This window comes from Crassostrea angulata, chromosome 1 (assembly GCF_025612915.1).
Source record: "Crassostrea angulata isolate pt1a10 chromosome 1, ASM2561291v2, whole genome shotgun sequence".
Classification (NCBI taxonomy): Eukaryota; Metazoa; Mollusca; class Bivalvia; order Ostreida; family Ostreidae; genus Magallana; species Magallana angulata.
Window position 1 is genome coordinate 13,106,675 of NC_069111.1, and position 23,650 is coordinate 13,130,324.

At 33.0% G+C, this 23,650-nt stretch overlaps 2 protein-coding genes and 1 long non-coding RNA gene across 6 annotated transcripts in view; 1 reads left to right on the forward strand and 2 right to left on the reverse strand.

Annotated features, from left to right (window-relative positions):
* Positions 1–418: 418 nt before the first annotated feature.
* LOC128175992 (TBC1 domain family member 9-like) overlaps positions 419–23,650 on the reverse strand; it is a 45,056-nt gene continuing 21,824 nt past the window's right edge. For 2 of the 3 annotated variants that reach the window (XM_052841958.1, XM_052841941.1), the window contains 9 exons: positions 13,687–13,872; positions 12,068–12,178; positions 11,212–11,310; positions 10,810–11,001; positions 7,682–7,865; positions 5,995–6,072; positions 4,515–4,742; positions 4,025–4,128; positions 419–2,197 (listed from right to left, as the gene is read on the reverse strand). In XM_052841958.1, the coding sequence (XP_052697918.1) occupies positions 1,673–2,197; positions 4,025–4,128; positions 4,515–4,742; positions 5,995–6,072; positions 7,682–7,865; positions 10,810–11,001; positions 11,212–11,310; positions 12,068–12,178; positions 13,687–13,872 (1,707 nt within the window). In that variant the 3' untranslated portion in view covers positions 419–1,672. The remainder of the gene's footprint in view (positions 2,198–4,024; positions 4,129–4,514; positions 4,743–5,994; positions 6,073–7,681; positions 7,866–10,809; positions 11,002–11,211; positions 11,311–12,067; positions 12,179–13,686; positions 13,873–23,650) is intronic. The other variant, XM_052841950.1, reaches the window with a different exon arrangement.
* LOC128176003 (uncharacterized) lies at positions 13,710–17,157 on the forward strand. 2 transcript variants are annotated; one of them, XM_052841980.1, is made up of 4 exons: positions 13,710–13,773; positions 15,557–15,588; positions 16,070–16,264; positions 16,651–17,157. In XM_052841980.1, exons 1-4 carry the CDS (start codon positions 13,742–13,744, stop codon positions 17,088–17,090), a joined length of 699 nt encoding a protein of 232 aa, XP_052697940.1. In that variant the 5' UTR covers positions 13,710–13,741; the 3' UTR covers positions 17,091–17,157. The 2 variants fall into 2 exon arrangements, with proteins under 2 accessions (XP_052697940.1, XP_052697932.1); XM_052841972.1 differs by lacking the exons at positions 13,710–13,773; positions 15,557–15,588 and having other exon boundaries at positions 15,624–16,264.
* On the reverse strand, positions 20,306–22,326 carry LOC128176017 (uncharacterized). Its single transcript, XR_008242743.1, has 5 exons — positions 22,113–22,326; positions 21,606–21,700; positions 21,204–21,345; positions 20,737–20,823; positions 20,306–20,461 (listed from the first exon to the last, which is right to left on the reverse strand). It is a non-coding gene; the product is annotated as an uncharacterized LOC128176017 (long non-coding RNA).

A 23,650-nucleotide genomic window follows, 5' to 3' on the forward strand; every position in this document is an offset into this window, starting at 1 on the left:
GCTGAAAAATTGCGGCGATCTGTTTTCAATTCCTTTCTTAAAATTTGGTTTGTTTCTTCATATAACAAAACAAATGTTGACTGTGTTTTCGGGCAACATTGATTATATTAGCCCCTTTAGGACGAAAATATTTCGTACCTCGTGGGCTAATATAATCAATGTTGCCCTCAACCTTAGTCAATATTTGTATAATATATAATTGTTATCGAAACATTGTTCACACCTATTGGTGTATTGGTCATTAAGGGAACCACCAAGATTTGGCAACAAAAACTTAAAATCCCTACTGAAGCCCCTAGGTCTAGGCAAGCTTGCTTGAGAATTTCTAAAACAAAATGTATCAACCAACACCAAATCAGCCTAGCTTACGATCAGATATTGGTCATGCCAAACATTCTCCTCAAAAACCAATCAAAGGTAAAGGAAGAGATGAATTTTATTACCGTATTGGTGATGTTTTACATCAAATTATATTGCACAATAATCAGGTGAAACATGTATCCATAATATAGCAGTTTAAAACATTAACTTGTTTGCAATTACCTCCAAAATAACCTGTAAAAAATATAACATGAACAAGTAGACCAGTTCTTCAATGTATAAAAAAGTGTATGACAGAAAAAAGTTTTGAAAGATGGTAGAGTAAGAAATGCTTTGCATACATAGTTTTAGTATAATTAGAAAAAAAAATGTTTTGGTGTCTGTATTTGCAAGAAATAATATATAATCTGTGACTCATACATTGGACAAAAAATATATTAATAAGACAATAACAATATCATCAACTTGACTTAATGTTCATGACTGTTTACAATGTATGCTCAATTTCCTGAAATAAAACATGACAAACCTGACAGTAACATCTGGTAAGTAAATGCATTTTGTTGGTACTCGCAAACAAAATTGATAATTTACTCCCAAAAGTATGATTTGAATGTGAATCTTTAATTTAGATCACATTTTTTAAAGATCAGCTTTTTATTCTGATTTTTAAAAAAAATTAATACCATAAATCACATTCATAGTGAAGTGCAATGGACAACAATTTTGATTTTTTTTAATGTAATTCATTATCTCTGCTCATAATATATCCTTTTAAAAAACTGCATAGAATCGTAGAATCAAAATTACTTTGAGCTGTTAGAAACTCATATTGTATAAAGCATGTTAACTATAAAACTGTTTTGCAATTTAATATTTTTAAAAGCCTTCCTATCAACCCTTAACAATAATTTGAACAAAAGGATAATTAAATATTTCTACATAAAATATGAACCATAACCTTTTCTTATAATAAGCAGTGCAAGCTTTATGGAGCATTTAGTTAACACATCACTTCACACAAACCAAAGCTTTGTCATTCATACAGTCATTGCAATTAATCAGCTGTTAATCAAATGTCTGATCTCCATAAAAAAAGCAAATAAAATTAATGCATGCAATAAACAATTGATTCTATACATTGCATAAAATGACTTGAAATTGAGTCTCTTAGCTGAGCCTTTATATAATTTGATATTCAAAATTAATCACATTTGTAATCTTTAACTTAATAACCATCGACACACATAGCAGCTTTTAATTACAAGAAAACTATTAGTTTGCCATCAACAATTTCATAATAAAATGCATAAACAATTACAGACATCAATTACATGTAACATTATTGCTTTCATTTCTTCTTTTCAGGGAAATGACTAGATTGCCTAGTGATGAGTCTACGGTTTCTCATTTTGGCCACAGCCTCTGACATATCACATTGTTTCTCAAAGTAAGTGACCAGCGGTTGCTCTGTTAACAGAGATGCTACCATCTGCTCAAAACTTATTGACCAATCGGAGTCTGGTTTAGAGTAAGAGCTTCTGGCCCCTGCAGCTGATGACTCATCAAGCTGAGATAATTCTGACTGAGATGAGCTTGAGTCTTCCTTGGTTTGGTTTTCTGTTGAGTTTGATGGGTCCTTAGATTCCTCCATTTTTAGCTGTTCAACATCTTCTGATAAGCTTTCCATCTTTGTTGATGAGTTTTCACCTGTACTGCTCTCTGACACTGATTTTTGCAGGTAGAATTTTTTCCCTACTTCCCCCATTTCTAAAAGCAATGTGCCCACTGTTGCTATGGAATGGTAAAGTTGTTGCTCATATTCATTGTCAGTAAACATGTCATATAATGTTCTCCACATGTCAATAAATTGAGCCTGAAAAATGAATCATCTATTATTGCAAAAGATAATAATCTTTGACTTTAATGCAATGACTAATAGATCCCTTCACAATAACTGCAGTACTGCCTTCTTGCAGGGCAAATTGATATAATTTGCCAAAGTTTACTAAATAGATGATATTAAATGATGTAAATGAAACAATTAACTTTATACCATTTTCACAAAACTATGTCATTTACCCTGCAAAAAAGCAGTAGCACTGTTACTTTGTAGGGGTCTAAATTAGCTTATGAAAAACAAGAGGTCCTTGCACCACATAACTCACCTGAGCAACAATTCGTAAGTAACTTTTTGTATCCCAAATATTCAATTTCTATATAAAACTCTGAACTCAGGCAGGGATGAGATGAAATGGGGGAAGAAAAAATATCTATCCTTGATAGGTGAGGCATCCAGTAGGATATGATATGCTTTCAATTTCAGAACTTCAGAATACTGTTCAGGATGATACCATATTTGTATGCCAAATTTGCAACCCTCAGTTGGCCTGTTAATATTTTTCAGTCAGTTGGGTTTAATCAAATCCAAATCTTTATTGGAATATATTTGTATCATTTTAGTTGTTGATATTTTGTTTAGAAATAATTTGAAATTGTTCCTCTATATTGATACATAAATCAGTGAGTCCTTTTTGGGCTCCGATATTATTTCAGGCAGCCATCAATATTTCAACAATTTCAATCAGCACTAAATCTAAAACCTTTTATCTAAATTGTGGGATTCATGGCCCCTTGGTCACATGTTTAGGTCCTAGGGCTGCTGGACCAATAAAGCCATATAGTAAAACTGTATTAAATCTTAGAAAATCTTCTTTACACCCATATGAGAAAATCTAAATGCAAGATGTCTATGACATTCTCAATCTAAATTGTGAACTTCATGGCCCTTGGGTCAGGGGTGAGGCCATTGGATATAGGTCCAATATGGCCATATAGTAAAATGTATTAAATCTTAGAAAAACTTCTTCTTTACTACCACAAAAATGGGATTGAATACATGGTCATTTGATGTCCATGAAGCCCTCTACCTAATTTGTAAAATTTGTGACTCTGGGTCAGGGGTTCAAGCCCTTGGGTAAGACAAATATGGCCACATTGTGAATATGTGTAGAATGTTAAAATATTTTTTCTGTACTTTAACAGTCATTGAAGATAAAGTAAATGCATTATCCTTATGTCCATAATATTGCTCTTTTAAAACTGATAAATAAACTACCCATGTGACAGGAGTTTATTTAACAAACAACACATGACAGACAACACATGATGATGAACAAAGAACAGCAGCAAAAGGTCCCCTGAATGAATCAGGTGACCTGAAAATTAAAGCACTTTAAAAATAGTTAGTAAAAAGATTTTTTAAGGGTTCTCCACACCCCATGATTTATGACACTATAATTTCATGAAATTTAATTGCATTTTCGAATTGTTTACATCAACATAAGCATTCACCCAACTATGTTACATGATGAATTAGGCATTAAACTACAAAGCCACAGACCCCTTGGTTGAATCTTGTAGTGAATTTTTGTTAACTTAAATATAAAATGATTACAAATCATTTGAAATTTACACTTTCCCAAATTCCCTCAATTCTAAACCTCACACATGTTGTAAAATCACACAATAACTAAAAAAAAATTATGTTTAAGCTTGTTTGGAAATCTTTCCTAAAAGATGTGGAGGAGCACTTAAATTTTGCTCAGGTTAGCTAAAATGCACATATCTGCATATAACTGACATATGTACCGCTAGTCAACAGATTACACACATTGCTGTATATATGAAGAGCTTGACCTACTTGAGACATTCTAGGCACATCTTTAAACTCTGCTTTGCTATCACTCCTATTCAGTTCCCTCTTCTTAGCATACATCTTCTTTAAACTTTCTTGAAGTTCTGCTTCTAGAAATTTAAGGTTCTTTTTAATTTAAAATTCTGCAAATCATCATAAAGATAGATGTTTAATAAGAGAATACCAACATATACATTCTCTGCAATGTCATCAGATGTGGTTAAATATTCTAAAGCTTCTTCACAAAACACATGTCTATCCATACACAAATGTACAAAAAGAACTCAAATATCGTATGAAATCAACAAGAATTGTCTGGCTTTTGAACTAAGACTACGCAATCGGTATATATTTCACTTGAAACCAGCTTCATTTTCATCTCGTTTTGACAGAGAAATAGATAGTTAGTCCTACTGAAAGTCCAAGGCCTTCTTAAAATATTTTATTTTTAATTATTTACATCACTGAAAGAACATTCTTCATACATAACATTTACCTTTCTCAGCTGTGACCTCTTCAGGTTTTGGTAATACATCTAATCCAACATCCCCTGAGGGTCCACCCCCTACAATCTGTGATCCACCCCCCTCTGCTCCCTGTGAATCAGCCTTTTTGTTGTTATCTTGGTCAGGAATGAGCTCTGTAGATGGGAGTTCTTCCTTGGACTGGGTATCTTGACTTTCTTCTTGTGTTTCTTCAACAGGGTCGCCTGGCAGTACAATTTCTGTAAAAGAAATGCATCAAGTTAAAGGGCTGATATGCATATTATAAAGGAATGAATTCAATTGCTTAAATAGGTTTAGATAGTTTATGCTTTAAAAATGCAAGGTGGTTCATATATGTATGATAACATTGATGACTCCAACCCCAGTTTATATGGATACAATTTGGGAAGCTGTTAAACTCATTAATTAAAATTCAATTTTTTGCTTTTAAGTATAAAAAGTAAGGTTTGAACATTTAAAATTACATATATAATACTATAATACATGTTCTTCAAGCAAACTTATTTGGTTTGTTATTTATTAAAACAATATGAGCTGCAATTTTCATACTGAAATTTTTTTTCACAAAAATGTTATTTTCTACAAAAATGACCAAAAAATATCATGGTTTATTTATTTCTGTAAGCCTTATTTTTGTTGGAAAAGCTGTTAAGAAGTCTTAATTGAAGCAAAATTGAATTATTGTCATCCTGTGCAAAAATTGAACAGCTATTCATTCGGATAATTCCTTAGAAGAGAAATCTTTCTTCTGACAAAAATAAATGATTAAGTCATATTTTATTTATCATAAAAGTTTAAGCTACATGCAGATTAAGCATACTAGCGGGTTTTTGCAGCAAAATAAAATTCTAAGAAATACAGCTCATATTGCTTTAAGTCTTATTATAATGTCATAAGTGACTTAGTTTGTAGGCATTGGTTTTATTTACAAATTAAATGGCTCATTACAACCAAAATCAAATAATAAATGACGTACATAATAATATTATCAAAAAGGAAAGTTTTAATAAGGGCACCACCAAGTGAAGCATCCCCTTGCCAAATAGAATATTGTGAGGGGAAATACAAAACAAGTATTCTAAAAACCTTACATAAAATATATATTTTTCTTTTCTAAAAAATATAATAAATTTACTATACTTGTACTATAGCATATATCCATTTTCTTTTGCTTCAGTCATTTTTTGCAATGGAAAAAGTTTCTAATAGCAAACATTGTTTTATGATTTCTGCATATTGAATATCATGCGATGTAAATGTGATCGCGAAAAAAGCAAAAATTAGGTCATTGCAAAATTTACAAGCTATACAGCATGTTCACATTATTTTAATCATTTTAAATACAATATATTTCATAGCAGAAAAAAAAAAAATTATCATTTACAGACGCCACTTTAATAAAAGGTCATTTTGGGTTTTTGTTCATCATGATCATATATTCCCGCTCTTTTCATAAGTACTGATATTTACCATCTTGTAGTGCATCAACAGAACTGGCATCACTATCAAAGAAATCAGCTGCCTCTACCGCACTTTCTGGGCTCTCTACTACAATCAAACCATGAAATAAAATCAAAAGGGGGTTTATTGATATACTGCAGCTTCATAGTTTTACTGTAAAGAAAATCTGCTGATTTTTTAAAATTCTCTAACAGTATACTCTGAAGAAAATTGAGAGAGACACATTGGGGTAGATGAAATCAGAATTAAGAAATACCGTACACAGTAAAATATTCGCCCCCATTTTATTTTTGCCCCTTTCGCCCTGGTTGTCAGCAGGCGAATTTAAGACTGGGCGAATTCCAATGTCTGAAGTGATCTCTTCAGAACACAAGTGTATCTGGGCGAATTTAAAACAGGGCTAAACCGTTTGCAAGTTAAGAAGGGCGAAAATAACACAGGGCAAAAATAACCTAGTATACAGTACTGTAGAATCCTAATTTAACGCAAGAAATTAATTTCAGGCCATGATTCTGGATACTGAGGAGTATGACTGCCGATATCATGCATTACACAAACTGTATGACTGTAAACTAAACTTACTTTGTCAGAAATACTTTATTCTTTACTTTATTTCCATGTATCGAAATATCTATCTACACTGACCACTATTCCTTGCATTTGACAAGTCTAGATATCGCCAGTGTATTTGCCATTACGCAACCATCCACCTGTTGAGTTAGTGGGTTTTACATGGGTGTGTGTTATAGACTTTACAGTATATGACCATATGTTGCTATTTAAGGTGGAATAACACATCATCGCAAAATGGCTGACCGCTGATCGAAACAATATTTCGTTTTATTAAAAGGATTTTAAGGACTGAAATATGTAACTTACTCCATAGCCGAGTGGATAAAGTGTCCAACTTGTGATCCGAACATCCCGAGTTCGAATCCCGCAGGGGCTTTTGTTGTTACTTACTGGAATAATTATTTTACATATTCAGTTTTTACTTATCCAAAAACTGCAAATTTTTCGCTAATTTGACATTTGCACAGTTTATTTATCATTATAATTATCTTTCATTATCAAATAATTTCTTGTTAATTTGAGTGACTTTTTCCAGGTGTGTTATTCCACCTTAAATTTATGATAATTCAAACCTTTGAAATGACTTTTAGCAGGTATCGAAAAGCTTTTGGGTCTTTGACACGTAAAATACAACCATGTTTATAACACAGCTATTAACACAAGCTGCAAAATACATTGTAGTTTTCGATAATTTTTACATATGATCATAGGATATGTTCGGGTCTTATGTGCCAACGGGCACGAAGAGGTTAGATGTGGTGAAATAGGGTACCGGTATGTTAAACACTCATCCCACGTTAAACATTTGTCTTTTAGTACAATAGCTGAACTGAGTTTTGTTAAATGTTAATTGCTTGAAAATGCTCCTTAATGAGTAAAAATGTAGGTTAGACATATAAGGTACATGCATTTGATGCTGCTTTTGCAAAACTAGGTTCTTCCCACACAACTGTGGAAACCACAGATTCAAAAATGGGTTTTCCTTTCTCCTTCCATGAAAGAGTTCTACATAGATAATAAACAAAAATTTGACTCGAAAAAATAAGAAGCTATTCCTCATTCATATCATAGTGAAAGCCAAATGTGATGTGGGAATGAAGTTCTTTAGCTTATTTTAGCTTACCTGTCTTTGAACTGGCTGGTGATGTAGGAGACGGGGAAGCCATGTCCTCTAATTCATGGGGGGATAACTGGTGCAGAAGGTACAGCAGCTTCAGCTTCTGGGTTATGTCCCCTTTACAGACTACCCCAAGCACATACATGAATTCTTTGAAATTAATCATGTTGTCTTTGTTGTCATCAAGAAACTGTCAAATGAAAGAAAAAGACAATATATGGTATTGATTTGAATTCCAATTTAAAAATTTTAATAACGTCATAGATCTATTTATATGCACTTAAAGTGCTGTTATATAAACTGTTAAATATATTAACCATGCAACAATAATTATGAATACTGGTTTTACACAAACCAGTGTTTTTTATCAAAATTAAATCATTTCATTAGATATTACTATATATATAATTGATTTTCAACAAAATATAAATCTTAATAATAAAACCCAGAAAAAAATAATTTTTTCGTTGCGAGTTTATAAACATGAACCATATGCAGATAATCATGATCAGGTTTGAATTTCATGTTTTGCAAATTAATTTTTGTTTTCCACAAATAAAATCTACCGCAATTTACTGCAAAATAAAAAAATTGTGATCTTTTCCAACCACGATTTTAACCTGCGCTATACAGCTAGTATAATCTTTGTGAAGAAAATTAACAGAACCTGCAAACAATTGGAATTTTTTCAATCCAAGAGGCATAACTCTGTCAAACTCTGTCAAAAATTGCTCGATCATACATAAAATTGAATTTGACCTACATATTAATATGAAAAAAATATATAAATTTCATATCATAAGTGCAACCTCTGTGAAGGAAATGAACAGAGACTGCAAATAATTGGAACTTTTCTAAGTTCAAGGGGCATAACTCTTGTCAAAAATTGCTCGATCATACCCAAAATAATAATTGACCTAGATATCATTATGATAAATCAGTATACCAAATTTCACTTCAGTAAGTGCAACCTCTGCAAAGAAAATGATAATAACGTTGGTGGACCAGCAGACCAACAGACAGCAGCAAAGCAATATTCCCTTCCTTCATCGAAGGACGTTCGGGGGGGGGGGGGGGGGGGGGGGGGGGGGGGGGGGGGGGGGGGCGCCATAATAAAACATGCCAAAAATTGTATTGTACAAACTTAATCTGAAAATCTCAAGATATGACTGAATTTATGCAAATTAAGAATTAACAAAAGGATGACTGCACTTAAGAACATTTAATTAAATATTGTGACAAAATCAATTTTTAAAATGGTTATATTGCTTTAAATTGAAGGAATTGTCAATGTCTTACCTGCAACTTTATGCATTTACATTGTATATTAATTAAAAGTTCATAAAATAATACAAAGTACAAAGTCGTTTTCATAGGTTACCGGTAGGGGTCGATCATTACATTTTCTTGAATCTCCATGGGATAATCAGGATGGCCATTTTTCACATACTTATGACATAGTAAGCACATGTTTGTCTATTGTTCTCCTTTTAATGATAGCTGTATATATATGTTTATAAGCTATATGTTAAAAGGAGATCAATACTAAGACAAACATGCACTGATGGTTAAACAGAGGAAAAACATGTTTTTCTTGCACTTGCATTCTCTGTTATAAACAATATACTTTGACCTAGCTGTTGAATTATTTTGTTCTGAAACCTTTAAAAAAAAATAGCAACATGGAGAGAGAGAGAGAGAGAGAGAGAGAGAGAGAGAGAGAGAGAGAGAGAGAGAGAAGATGTTCAATTATAGTACCGCTATTCTAATTACCACTCATCACAATATTAGTTCCACCCTCAATGCATATTTATGAATCTTCTCTTCAATCAATGGCAGACAAGCCTAAATTCCAGATATATGCAGAGCAGTACGAGTAATAAAACTACGAATTAATTAATTGCAACCCAGTTTAAAACAATTATGACAATAAAGGACTATATATGGTATGGGCCTAAAATGGCCCCCTAAAATGAATATCATTTCACCTTTAGTTAATTCTTTGTTTTCTTTGTACAGATATATAATTATTATGTGAACTTTTTACTTAATGTTCATTTTGATTCAAAAGCCCACAATTTAGAAACATGGCATTGTAAAGACAACCTTTTCCCATCATTTTTGCATTTTTAGCATAAAACAGCTTGTTTTCAAGCAGTTTTTCTTTCCGAAAACATAGAGCGCATGCTTAAACAAAAAAAATATTTTAATCAGAGATGTATCTAGCCAAGACTAATAAGTGACAAAAAATTTTCCCTTGTGCAAGCATGCGCTCTATATTTCCCATTCATAAAAAGATGAGAAAAACAATTTTTGACTGATTTTGATTGAATTATAGAATTAGCGTCACTTCTGACTTCATATACTGCAATGCAAATAAATCAAATAAATATGTAAAAAATATAACCTATATCAACTCTTCTAAAAAATAACATAACATTTTATTAACATAACATTTTATTGTACCTGAAACACTTTAAAAAATGTCAAATTGTGGGGGCCAAATTTAACTCATATCATATATAATTCTTTCAATTTGAAATTTACCAAACTCTTACAAAAATGACTTAAGGTAAAATTAAGCGGAGAATAAATGAAACAATAGCGACCAAAAAAGGACCCAAAATACCGAGTAAAGTGCGGTCATCGTTCATTTTTTTAACATTTGCAACACGCAAAAAATAAAAAATAAACGATGCAAAGTACATGTATAGATATAGATGTGGTTACCATTTTAATGTGTTAATATGAAATATTCATGTCTTGTCATGCAAGCAAATGTTTGGGCACAGGTAAAAGAAACATGAGAGAGGGAAATTAATGCTTGCCTATTTGTGCCATGAAACTCAGCCAAATGCCAAGTGGCTGCATTTCAAGACAATTCTCATATGACAGTTGTAACTTTGTTTATCCTGCAACATAGTTCAACTTTTGACCTCCCAAAAAAGTTGAGCAATTGAGAAAAATATTTTCTTCTCTTCGTAACACTGACAGCTAGCATTTTTAAAAAAGAACTTGAAAATTGAACCAAAACAAAGGTGTTATGCAATTAAGTCCATCAGTGTTACATGCTTACTATAGCTGATTAAAAAAAATATCTTTGAACTTGCATCTAGTTTTTAGTCAAAGTTCACCTTGAATGTCCTATGGGCTAGGTGTCCTGCCCTTGGGCCAGAAGCCCAGGGGGAGAGAGACAAGTACATGGTTTTGAACTGTTCAAAATCAATTTTGTACATCTCGTAGTAAGGTCTGGATGGGTCGAATTTGTCCCCCATGTCAGCAGGCTGTTGACTGGTTCTCCAGTAACAAGACGTTAAATATTCCTCCTACAATTAGATGTGACACAGAATTTACAATTAATGGGGGGAAGAAAATGACTGTTTTTCATTCCTTGCATGTGCATGTATCTAAAACAATGTTTAAAATATTGACCACTGAAATGTGGGGTTTTTTTTAATTTAGGATCAAAGTAATCAATTCCTGTAAGATTTACATGGCTTGAAAGCTCAACATACATTTTGTTTATATTTCCTTACCTTAAATAAAATAAATAGATCATCTAACTCCTTTCCTTTGAACAGTGTGTGAGTTTGGACACTCCGTAACACATTTTTCTTTGTACTGTCCTCAATGTGCTAGAAAAAACATTACACTATTAAATTGTATAAACCATAACAAGTAAATTTATTTACATGGACATGAAAGCATGCAGTAGAACTGTAAAAATTTACAAGACTTAGTGTACAGATACTAATAAATTCCTAAAGGCTGCAATTAATATTGAAAACAGTAAAATGCATAAGGCTCATCATGAGCCATGCAAATTCAACCATAAAATATCAAGTAATGAACATAGTTACTTGAAATAAACATCTTCATTGTAAGAACACCTATTAGTAAGAAAAGTGGCATTACATACAGCAAAGCAAAAAGGAACATGCCCTCCCCGGGGACCCCCCCCCCCCCTTCCAAAAAGAACAAAAAAACAAAAACAAAACCCATTCTGCTAGCTATAGCTGAGAATTTCATGTAGGCCATCACTTTGAAACCAAAGCACTAAAACTTCCAATATTTCAAAGCCATGACAAGAATTGTTCTCAACTACTAATTTCTATATTCTATTTGTGCCCCCCTCCCCCCCCCCCCCCCCCAAAAAAAAGTTCTCATTTACATAGTATTTAATCAATTGACAATTTTAGTTTTATTTGCCCATATTCTTTAAGTTAAATTTCTGATTAAGTAGTTTGGGTTTGTTGTGGGGTCATATATTAATGAAAGATTCCACATTATGTTTAAATTGATTTTACAACAAATCTACACTAAGCCCTGTGTACAATACAGTTTAACAAGTTTTGGACTGTATGAGGATTGGAGAATTTGAAAAGTACCTACCTGCACCACTTGGAGACGGTACTTGAGTCGGAGTTTGTCAATGTCCTGATTGGATATGTGTCCGTACTTCCTGTAGCTGTCGTCTATAAGGACGGCTACGTCTACGCTGGGCTACAGAAAAACAAAAACATGTCATCTATATGGACAGATGCATCTACACTGGGCTACAGAAAAAACCATTTCACATCTTTTACGACAGTTATATTTACGCTCGGTTACAGAAAACAAAAAAATATGTCATCTATCAGGATAGCTGCATCGTTATAAGCATAATTTGTCATATCTGTTAAGTGTTCAATATATTTTTAAAGTTTTGGGGAATGAAAATCACTTCCCTATAAGTGTCAATTTATTATAGGTTTGTTTGCTACATACAAGTGTGTTTCACTGTAAATACATAAAGAACAGTTTAGTTTAATATTTACATCTACCAAGTATGATTCCCTCTATTTCTTACGAAAATTTATGGTTAATTCAAATATAGAAACAGCCAGACTGAAATCTATATGCCCCGTTTATCGATTGGTCAAAATCTACAGCAGCTGAAATGGACAAGAAACTGACAGGACTGAAATTGACACGCCCTGTTTATTGATTGGTCGAAACCTACAGTGACCGAAGAAAAATAACAGACTGCACGAAATTATCATGATGATGTCAAAGTCTCACAAGGGCTGTTTCTTTTAGCTAACATACTAAATATGTACATTAACAGTAATTTAGTGAATTTTACTTACTTTTTTTAATCAATTTATTAATTAGTCATAAGAAAAATGTTAATATAAACAATAAAATGTTTTCTTTGATGATTCATGCAGGTCATGTAGGTAGCGATCATTGCAGAAAAAATTTACATAACCAATTATTTGAAAATCATTACTCTCTCTCTCTCTCTTAATATCTGTGTGTTGTATGTTAAATATTAAGCACATTAGTTTTGATTGATAGGAAATACAAGAATCATATGTGTTTTTCTATTTATTATATTGCCTGAATATATTCTAAGATAAAGATTTCTGAACAGTATATCTTATAATCCCAGCTTCCACTGCTCCAGTAGAATATTTATTCAATATAGCTATAAAGATTTCAAACTGACAGGATGCAGTTAAAAGATGAAACCTTTGAAACTTTGATGATCAGGAAATACAACAGTAATCTTGAAGTACACTGTAGTCATTGAATTTAAACCTGTAGTAAACGTGAACCTGTAGATATGTTAAAGTGTGTTTTATATTAATTTGAAATATTTGCAAATACTCTTTATTTAGTTTTACTTTTCAAATAATATTCTTATTATTGACTTACCGGTAATTTTTCACAAAAAATGGTAATGCATTTCTTTACTCATGAAATGGTAATGTAATGCATTACTTTAAGAAAATAAAGTAATGGTAATGGTAATTTAATTCCCGAATGCGTGAAGTAATGGTAATGTAATGCATTACTTTACAATGTAATTCGCCCCAAGCAATACACAGGAAATTCTCAAGGATTTTATCCTTAATATTAACATTTATGACTAAAGGAAACTCTAAAGGAGTTTATCAATGATAATGCCGCCTGCAAAGATTTATCTGTCCGCCAGATAAGGTCAACCACTGATCTGAGAGACTAACCTCCTTTTTCTCTGCCAGACTACCACACATAGAGCTAGTGTGGGCAATGTGAGGCATGGTGGAGTCCTTGTTAGTGATGTTCTCCAGGTAAGAGCTGAGAACCGTCATGGCCTCTCCCTCCTCTTTCGCCTCCAGAAGTTCCTCTTGTTTGTTGTCCAGAATGGTCAAGGCAACTTGGAAGATTACCTGAGTTATAGAATATGAAAACATAATTTATCTTCCTAGTTAATCAAGAGATGGGGCATGAGATATAATACCGAGTGCACCGAGAGGCGGGCTGTGATGTGAGGCTTAATGGGAACAAGTATATACATGAAAATCAGTGAAAAATAGAAGCTGAATCAGTAAGACTAAGGCCCAGGTGCCATATTGGCCGCCATTTTGTTTGACAAAATTAATTAACTCATTTATTAAATGAGTGGTGCTTTTCCATGTTCATTGCCGATTAACTCTATTGAAACTTTCCAAATTTTCAATGGAAAGTAATTTAAATGAAAATAATTGACTATGCAAACCAGATAGGTTTCAACATTGCTTTAATAAGGAGATAAGACTAGTTTCACATATATAATATATATGTCTTATCAAATTATTTGATAGAAAATTAAAACATCAAGTAACCGATCTTATAGATATTTAACAAGTATATAAATAGAAATAACAAGTATAAATAGAAAATTTATCAACTTATGAAATGGATAAACAGTGAAAGTTTAAGGAATTAAAAATTCTCAGAGTCACATTCTTTTTTTTTCTTAGCTATCTCTAAAGACACAACTTTTACATACGAAACATGACGTCATAAACATCATGACGTCATAAAAAATTATGATTTGAGTAGGCAAGTGAATTCTACTGTCTGCGTTTCAAACCATAAAAATTCTGCGCTTGGCCCAACAGTCACACCGTTTACATATTAATAATGATTAACATGCTTATAACGAAGTAACAGGGATGGACAATTTTGCTTCATTATAAGCATTATTTGTCATATCTGTTCAGTGTTCAATATATTTTCTAAGTATAATTTTCTAAGGGGGAATGAAAATAACTTCGCTATTAGTGTCAATTCATAATAAGTGTGTTTGCTATAAGTGAGTTTCACAGTAAAGACACATATTTTATTATAGAACAGTTTACTTAAATAACATTACATAAATTGTTCCTCATCATATTTGTGTATAAAGCTTTATGTTATATGAATGGTCTGATCAATGTAAATAATGGAAAATGATAAAAATGGGATATCTGATTGATTTTGAATTTCACACAAATAAATAAATAATTATTAAAACAAAACACTATTGTCTTGAGAATAATGAATCACTTTTATCTCTATGTACCGGTAGTAGATAACAGTTCAGTTACATTTTAATCTTTAAATGATATCACAGGTAATGTAAGGTTTAAGGACAAGAGTCATGATCTCCATCCCCCTCCTATGTGTAGTTTTGTATAATTATGCTCTGGCTTACAATCATGTATTTATCACGTTATATAACATGTGGGTTTTCTCTGGGTATACCTGTTTCCTGTCACATATCATTGACCCCATCCCCCTTTCTCTCCTTTCATATCAACATACATGTAGAATCCATGCCAATGAAAGATATCTACATAATATTAAAGATGCTGAGTTTGTTTATCAATGCATTGTAAAATAAATTGCAGAATGTGCTGTCAATGAATCTTTGTAAGGCATAATCCAAAAGTGGTATGAAGTAACAGAATTTTATTAAACAAATGTAACTTTATTTTACATCAATTTTATTTTCAATGATATTGAAAATCAAGTAATATTATTAAAGGTACCGGTAAACTATCTTTATGCATGTCAGCCAAACATTGACCCCTAGTCTTCGTATTATAGAATTTGGATTTACTTTATGAGACACAATGATGGTAAGTCTTCATCGAAATAAGTATATTAAAAAAAAAGAGAGAGGGTCAGATATAGAGTTGAATTAGAGGATTAATTAATGTATGCAATGGCCCATCCCATAATGCAACAAAAGGGCAGAAGTCAATGTTCTGTATGCGTATTAGTGATTATAACCTAAAAGGAGAGAATTTATCAATTGTGAGGGCGAAATATATTGTCTGCATATAATCAGCACACTGAGACAATCAATCGCCCACAGACAAATGCTTATCTTCTCACAAGGTTCTTATCCAATACATTCAAAAACACACAATGTGACAACTTTCAGTGCACTATATCAGTGAATCAGAATGCATTGTGTTCTAACTCTGTTCATTTTGAGTTGTGTTGGTACTTTTTTTTTGGTCCATGGAAACATTAATTCTGAAATAGCAGATGAAATTCAGAAACATGTCTCTCCAATATTGGCCAAATACTCTGAGCTGGAAACTATCAATTTAGAAAACCAGAAAAAGATCAATGAACTACAAAAAGAAGTCCTGATATTGAAACAGAAGAATGACCTCAAGACCTCTGACCTCCTTGAGGTAACTCAGCAGTTACAGAAGCTTTCTCAAGCAAAACTGGCTCCAAACCATCTCTCTGGTGACATCTGTCAATATGTGGATGAGCAGTGTCCTAGAAAATCTCGTGAAGGTAGATGTCACCTTCATTTTTTTTTGTTTTTCAAGTTTCTATTATGTGTAATACACGTACATGTATGATTCCTAGTATTGTTGTTTTTAGCTAATTCACTGTAATGTCTTTACCAAATGCAAGTGCATGAATTAATTGCTTTCTAGCAATACTGGTATTTGGAACTGATATGGAGCTATTAAAAATTCTTATCAATCTAAAACAATTTCATTTTTCACAAATGATTATCGGCAAAACCGATATATTCACATGATATATGAATAGACATGCTAATTTTAATTTCCATTTCAATGAGCACATATTGTCAATGTTTCCTATTTTGAGTACGCGTATCAATTTTTGATAAGGCTAGAGACTAATCATTTATAAATACATTTGCTTCACAGACAGACAAACGGCCCACACTATTGCCTTCAGTGCCTACATAGACCACTTAGGTGGAAATAATCACGTTGGAAACACGCTCCTTTACAACAAAGTCCTGGGTAACTATGGCAACGGCTATGACACCAACACTGGAATCTTTACAGCCCCTGAAACCGGTATCTATGCTTTTCTCTGGGTAACTCAGGTTCACCATGGCAGCTGGTGCAGCACCAGAATGTTAAGAAATGGCTTCATTCTCAGCATGACAGCCTCTTATGCTAAAGCTGCCAGCACCAGTTTGACAGAGAGTGGGTCTGGGACGGGGTTTCTCATAACCTACATGAACCAGGGAGACACAGCTTCTGTGGAAATGAACAACCCTACTGGCACACCTTGCAATATCGTCAGCAATGACAAAGGCATTACTACTTTCTCTGGGTGGAAAATTGCTAGAATTTGATGTACATGTACTTTAAAAAAAAATCTAATAAATGGAAATTTAATTTGATTATATTTCCTTCAATTTTTGTTTGGATTAAGTTTTGAATTGATTAAGTAAACATGATTAGTTGTTGGTGAGCTCTCTCTCCCTATCTCTCTCTTAAAGGCCGAGGTTTTTAACTGGTCGTTTTACCTTGGGTAAGTTCAGGTGTGAGTAGAGTCTATATTGATAAAGGTGTGAAGCCCCGAGGGAATCACACTCCCTTGTGTACACATGTCTATATACATGGGGTGTTAAAATGATCTCAAAAGAAGTTTTCCAAAGATCTAGAAAAATATTGTTTTTATATATGAGCTAGGAAAAACAAATTGTCAATCGTTGAAATGAATATAAAAGTATGAAAAACTGTGTGCGACATTGGCAAAATCTATTTTGAACAAGTTTCTGACAGGATCTACTGAGAATTTATCGCAATGTTTTATGCAATATGTGATCATCGTACTATACTCAAGTAATAATGCATTTATACAACATACTTTTGGATTACTTCTGTGATCAGCTTCTTAAGTGCACAATGATTCTACCAGCTGCACATGTACCAGAGTTGTCTGTACTTATTCCCTTTCCGGTTTCGGCTCGTAATGAAATTTCTCGAAGATTTAATATATAACTAACATTATAAATTGTGAACACAATATTTGATTTAATTTAGTTCTAAATTCTCAATTATTCACAAACATTTTTATTAATAAAAGAGCGATTACATGGATGATCTATGCCACATGAATTTGACAGACTGCAGGTAATCAGCGCGTTTGGTAGCAAGGGACAGTTTCGAATAAAGTACCCGTCAATATTTTTGTAAAATTGAGAGTTGCTGTACTTGAAGGCTTATGAGTGTTGCTAAAATTCATGAAATGATTTTTAATGATTATCATTAGTTAGAGGGGTGTCTCTTGTTGAAATTGATATGCAATATGTAGGCCCCTTATGTTAGGTACATGAGAATCAGAAGTAAAATGCGAAACCTGCGGCTATGACTGTTGTGCCGACTTTACACAGTGAAATTGCAAGTTACAGACGGGAGGTAAAATAACACGAAAAGTAGGTGGATGGGACATTGAAAACTATACACCGGTAAGTTTGTGACATGTGATAGTGCAACATGCACGCAGTAGGGAAGGTCAACCCTCTGCAGGGAATTAGCTGGGGGAGGTCTAAAAAGCTGAAAAATCATGAAAAATTAGCAAAATATGAAAGGGTCAAAATCTCATAAAAATCAGTATGTAGAGAATTTTACAGGTTTTGATTAGTAATTTTCTTCAGAAATTGGTGATTGGCCTTATAAAGAGTGAATTAAAGGTATTTGTGCTGAATGGGAACTGAGGAAATTCTAGTTACAGAGTTCCGAAGACATGCATCCCTTGGCTACAATGAATTGTATCAAAAAAACTGTCCCCTGCCACCTTCAAGACTACATGGTATTTTCATATTTCTCCTTTGAGTGTAATTTTGAGTGGATTTTGTACCATAAGTAATACATTTTGTGTAAATGGATGATTTTCTTGGCTATAGATGTCATGACATGATTTATTAGCTAAAATATTCAAGGGGAGTAACTCCCTCTTAAATGTGTAGAATGACCACCACTAGAGTAAATTGGCTTAGAGAGTAGGCATTTTCTATCCTGATGACAATTAATAGGCTTAAGTTAATTACTGGGATAAGAATAAATACTTTAAAACAGTTTTTATCAATTAAATCATTGAATTTATGAATTTGCAGCCATTTTGCTGTCTGATTTTATGAAATAACATTAATCCACCTGACATATCACCCACTTTTTTTAAAACAGCATATTTTTATTTCAAATGAACTTTACATGTAGACAAATGCAGTTATCAAAGTATACAATATGTCAAAAAACTCAAGTTTTTGCTCCTTCCTATCAAAAAATGGTATTTTAGATGTATTTACAGAATTGAAAAAGCCACCCCTTCTTTCCAATGGACTCCATTACCATTACATGTAGAATATGTAAATGTACATTTGACCTTGAAATAACATCTGCTATGATAATTACTCTTGAAATGAACAAAAAACAACATATTTTTACCCTTTTATTGTATATATGCATCAAAAATGTTGAAAAAAATGTAAAATTTGAACATTTTTCATGGAATTCCCAGCCGTCCCCAGGTACCCGGGTGTGTTTGAATTTCATTTTAATTAAACGCACACATCACACTTGTTGGTCTTACTAATTTAGCAAAGGTAAAAGGAGACTAGAAACCAGATTATATAAGATATCCACTAAATATGATTATAGGCTTAGTTTTTCATGAAAACAAGAAATCACATGTAGGGCAACATGACTTTTTGTGAATAAAAATGCTACAAATTATCCATTTACCAAGAAAGATCAATTTTAAATACCAGTGATGGTTGTTTTTAATTATGTGTAAGAAATGACTCAAGGAAACTGCCACAAGTTTCATAATATTAGGTTAAAGTGTTCAAACTAATGCTTCATGTGAAAATCAAAAGATAGGGGGAGGGTATACATGTAAAGGGATTTCTAAGTGATGTGATGCTTTTATCATGATAATATCAAGCAGATGTATGCAGTATTGAATAAGGTTTCTTATTTAAGGAGGTTGAACAACAGTTGACCTCTAAAAGATTAGGTAAAGATGCTTTATTTATGGAGAGCCCTGTGAATCTGTGTTAAATAGAGGAAACTGGAAATGGTGGGTTCACTTAAATGGCCATATTTTTCTTAAACCTCAAGTGGAATTGGCAAAATGTGGTGTACTTTTTTCCAGAATAGCATAAGCTTTTTAATATTAAGACAAGATGACTTTTCAGAGAATGTTAGTGTATGTTAAAGGTACACAGCAAAATGTGCCACATATGTTTTACATACGTTAAACGTGTGTGATACGTATGTGACCTCACGTACGTTTAACGTGATTTAAGTACCACGTGTGTTTAACGTACGTTAATGAACATATGTGAAACGTATGTTACACGTGTGTTAGACATACGTGATACATTCCATATGTTTTACGTATGTGGATCCAATGCACGTTTTTCACATGAATTACATACATATCGCATGTAAATTGCTTAAAATTAAATTACTTGAATATTTTCAATTTTTCAGTTCATTCTTGATATACTTCATCTTGCTGCTTGAATCACTTCGATTGATTACTCAGTTACTTCAGTGGATCTTTGGAAACATTCATTTTGTATTTCCAGCTTCTTGTTAATCTAAAGCTAGAGTTACAGAAAAAAGACAGTTTCGAGATTAAAAATGAATTTAATTCCTTGAATGATTACATTTAGATTTATATTGTTGTCATTCTTCTGTGCTTTAATAGTTTCTGGAAAAAAAAAAACAAAGAATTTTACATTAAATTTCATTTTATGATAAAGTAAAATTTGCAAATGCCTCGGTTGCTTTTTTATTCAACAATATTGTTAAAGAATAACAGGATCCATTTAGATTTTATTGCAAATACAACATGAAGAAAGTTTACAATTGTTAATAATTTTTTCTTTTATTTGCAAGCTCTCAGAGAGAGAGAGAGAGAGAGAGAGGGGGGGGGGCAAAATAGAAGGTCAATCACAAGTATTAATTTGACAAAATAATTTTTACCTCTAGTATATTCATCCTGATTTTTGTCCACCTCCAACTTCTTATTTTTTCATGTTTTCCCATGACAATGCTTGTTTGAACTTCTTTCTAAAATATTAATACAAACTTAAGTACATACAATCATTAGAGTTTTAAATACACGATAAAAAATATAATTTATACATGTAAGCGGAAAACAACGTATACAGGTAAATATTTTTTATGCAAATAAGCTTGAATCATTTGGGTGAAATGATATTCTAAAGTACACTTACACATAGTTTCACATAGCCCCCAGAAAAGTGTGTGTGTGTGTGTGTGTGCATGCATTGGGGGGGGGGGGGGGGCAACTCCTTGATAATTCACTTTTTATATGAAAATTTAAGGAAAATCTTTGCTGCAACAACAAAAAAAATAGGGGGATATTGGGTTGGGGGTGACTGGATACATGTCTGTATTAATCCTTATCCTTATCTAAATTGAATTACCTTAATCTGTCACTAAATTAGCAACCACATTGCAACTGTCTTTGAACTCCTGCGAAGAACTTTTGGATCCTGGATCATTCATTACAAAATCTTCAGGCTACATCAAAACAGATCTTTGAAACTTCAGTATTATATCCATTTGCTACAAAATATAATACATGCATTAGATAAATAGATATATCAAAATTTTACACTTACTTACTAAGAAATACAAATGTACATGTTCACAGGTGTCATGCAACAGATTATCATTAATGATCCTGAACACTCAGTGACTTCTACTTTTAATGAAGTATGTCATAGAAATCCATACCTTTGAGTTATTGAGAAAAAATTTCCCAGTGGTGTTGATGACCCTTAAAAAATGTTTAAATTGTGAAATGCAATGGTATGTGTACTTACATTATGATTTTATCAATTCAAAGAGACATCTGTCATTGACTGTGTTAGCTAGTTGGTGTCCTCTTCCAGGGATATGTCAAGCAGCCAATGCATGCCTATAAAAAAATTTCAATTACCATGCAATAAGAATACAACTTAATAGAGGCAATTCAATAATTATTTCACTTAATAGTTGCAATGGAAGACCTACTCGTTTCTTCACATAGGCTTTGCTCTAGTTTTTCTCTACTTTCAAATATTTCAGTTTTTAAATGCGTCTTATCCAAGATCGACATATATTTTATGGGTTTTAATAAGTATTGGTTCTTCTATATTAACTAAACCAAATAGCTGCTTAGTTGTAGCTCTCTGGGGAAACATCATTTTTATCGTCATTAATTCAACCCGAATTTTCCCGGAGAACACAGTTACAGCTCCGTGCTACATGTTTACTCTTTTGACATCGGTAATTGTACGATATAATTTTCAAATGCAAGTAAATAAAAACGAATACTTGACAAACATTACCTCTGCTAAATCCATCCTGCAGTTCGATCTTCTGCCTCCGTGACGTAAAAATGTGACGTATATTTTGTCATCGACAAAACTAAAACCGATTTCGTATTAATTCCGGATTCGTTATCGAATTAATTTTAAGAAGACACGTGGCTTCTGTTAATGAAACAACTTTATTTATGCAAAGTTAAACCAATAAACACGCACAGTAGCAAGGCTTTTCTTCACACATGTTCACATGCATTCATTTCAAAGACATGAGTGATAAAGCAGCATCAGACATGTACATGCAGATCATGCGCGGATCCAGAATTTTTTTTCCCGGGGGGGGGGGGGGTTCCGAAGGATAACTGTGTTTGCCCGGGGGGGGGGGGGGGGTCCGAAGCATATTTGCGATAATTTTACTGTGTAAATTTCATTAACTTCCATTTTCCGGTGGGGGAAGTTGGGATCCCTCCGACCCCCCCCCCCCCCCCCCGCCCCTTAGATCCGCGCATGCAGATAATTTTAATGTAAAGTTATTCAAATGCATGCCTTCAGTTCACACATATGTAAAACATATATATTATTAACGCACGTGTAACATGGTTTTTAGAACTCATGTTAACCATGTGTTTATTAACATATGTGTAACATGTGGTTGAGATCTACATATGTAAAACATATGGTTCACATATGTTTAACATATGTAAAATCTAACGTATGTTAAACATATGTGATGTTGAACGTATGTTATCACACGTATGTTAACCATGGGTTTCTCAACATATGTGTAACGTACGGTTAGACTTGACACATGTGTGTAACGTATGTTTAACGTATGTTGTACGTGTGTTAAGTTCAAACATATGTGAAACGTATGTGGCACAATTAGCTGTGTAGCAAGGGACAGTTTCGAATAAAGTACCCGTCAATATTTTTGTAAAATTGAGAGTTGCTGTACTTGAAGGCTTATGAGTGTTGCTAAAATTCATGAAATGATTTTTAATGATTATCATTAGTTAGAGGGGTGTCTCTTGTTGAAATTGATATGCAATATGTAGGCCCCTTATGTTAGGTACATGAGAATCAGAAGTAAAATGCGAAACCTGCGGCTATGACTGTTGTGCCGACTTTACACAGTGAAATTGCAAGTTACAGACGGGAGGTAAAATAACACGAAAAGTAGGTGGATGGGACATTGAAAACTATACACCGGTAAGTTTGTGACATGTGATAGTGCAACATGCACGCAGTAGGGAAGGTCAACCCTCTGCAGGGAATTAGCTGGGGGAGGTCTAAAAAGCTGAAAAATCATGAAAAATTAGCAAAATATGAAAGGGTCAAAATCTCATAAAAATCAGTATGTAGGGAATTTTACAGGTTTTGATTAGTAATTTTCTTCAGAAATTGGTGATTGGCCTTATAAAGAGTGAATTAAAGGTATTTGTGCTGAATGGGAACTGAGGAAATTCTAGTTACAGAGTTCCGAAGACATGCATCCCTTGGCTACAATGAATTGTATTAAAAAAACTGTCCCCTGCCACCTTTGGTGTGGTACATAAACCAAG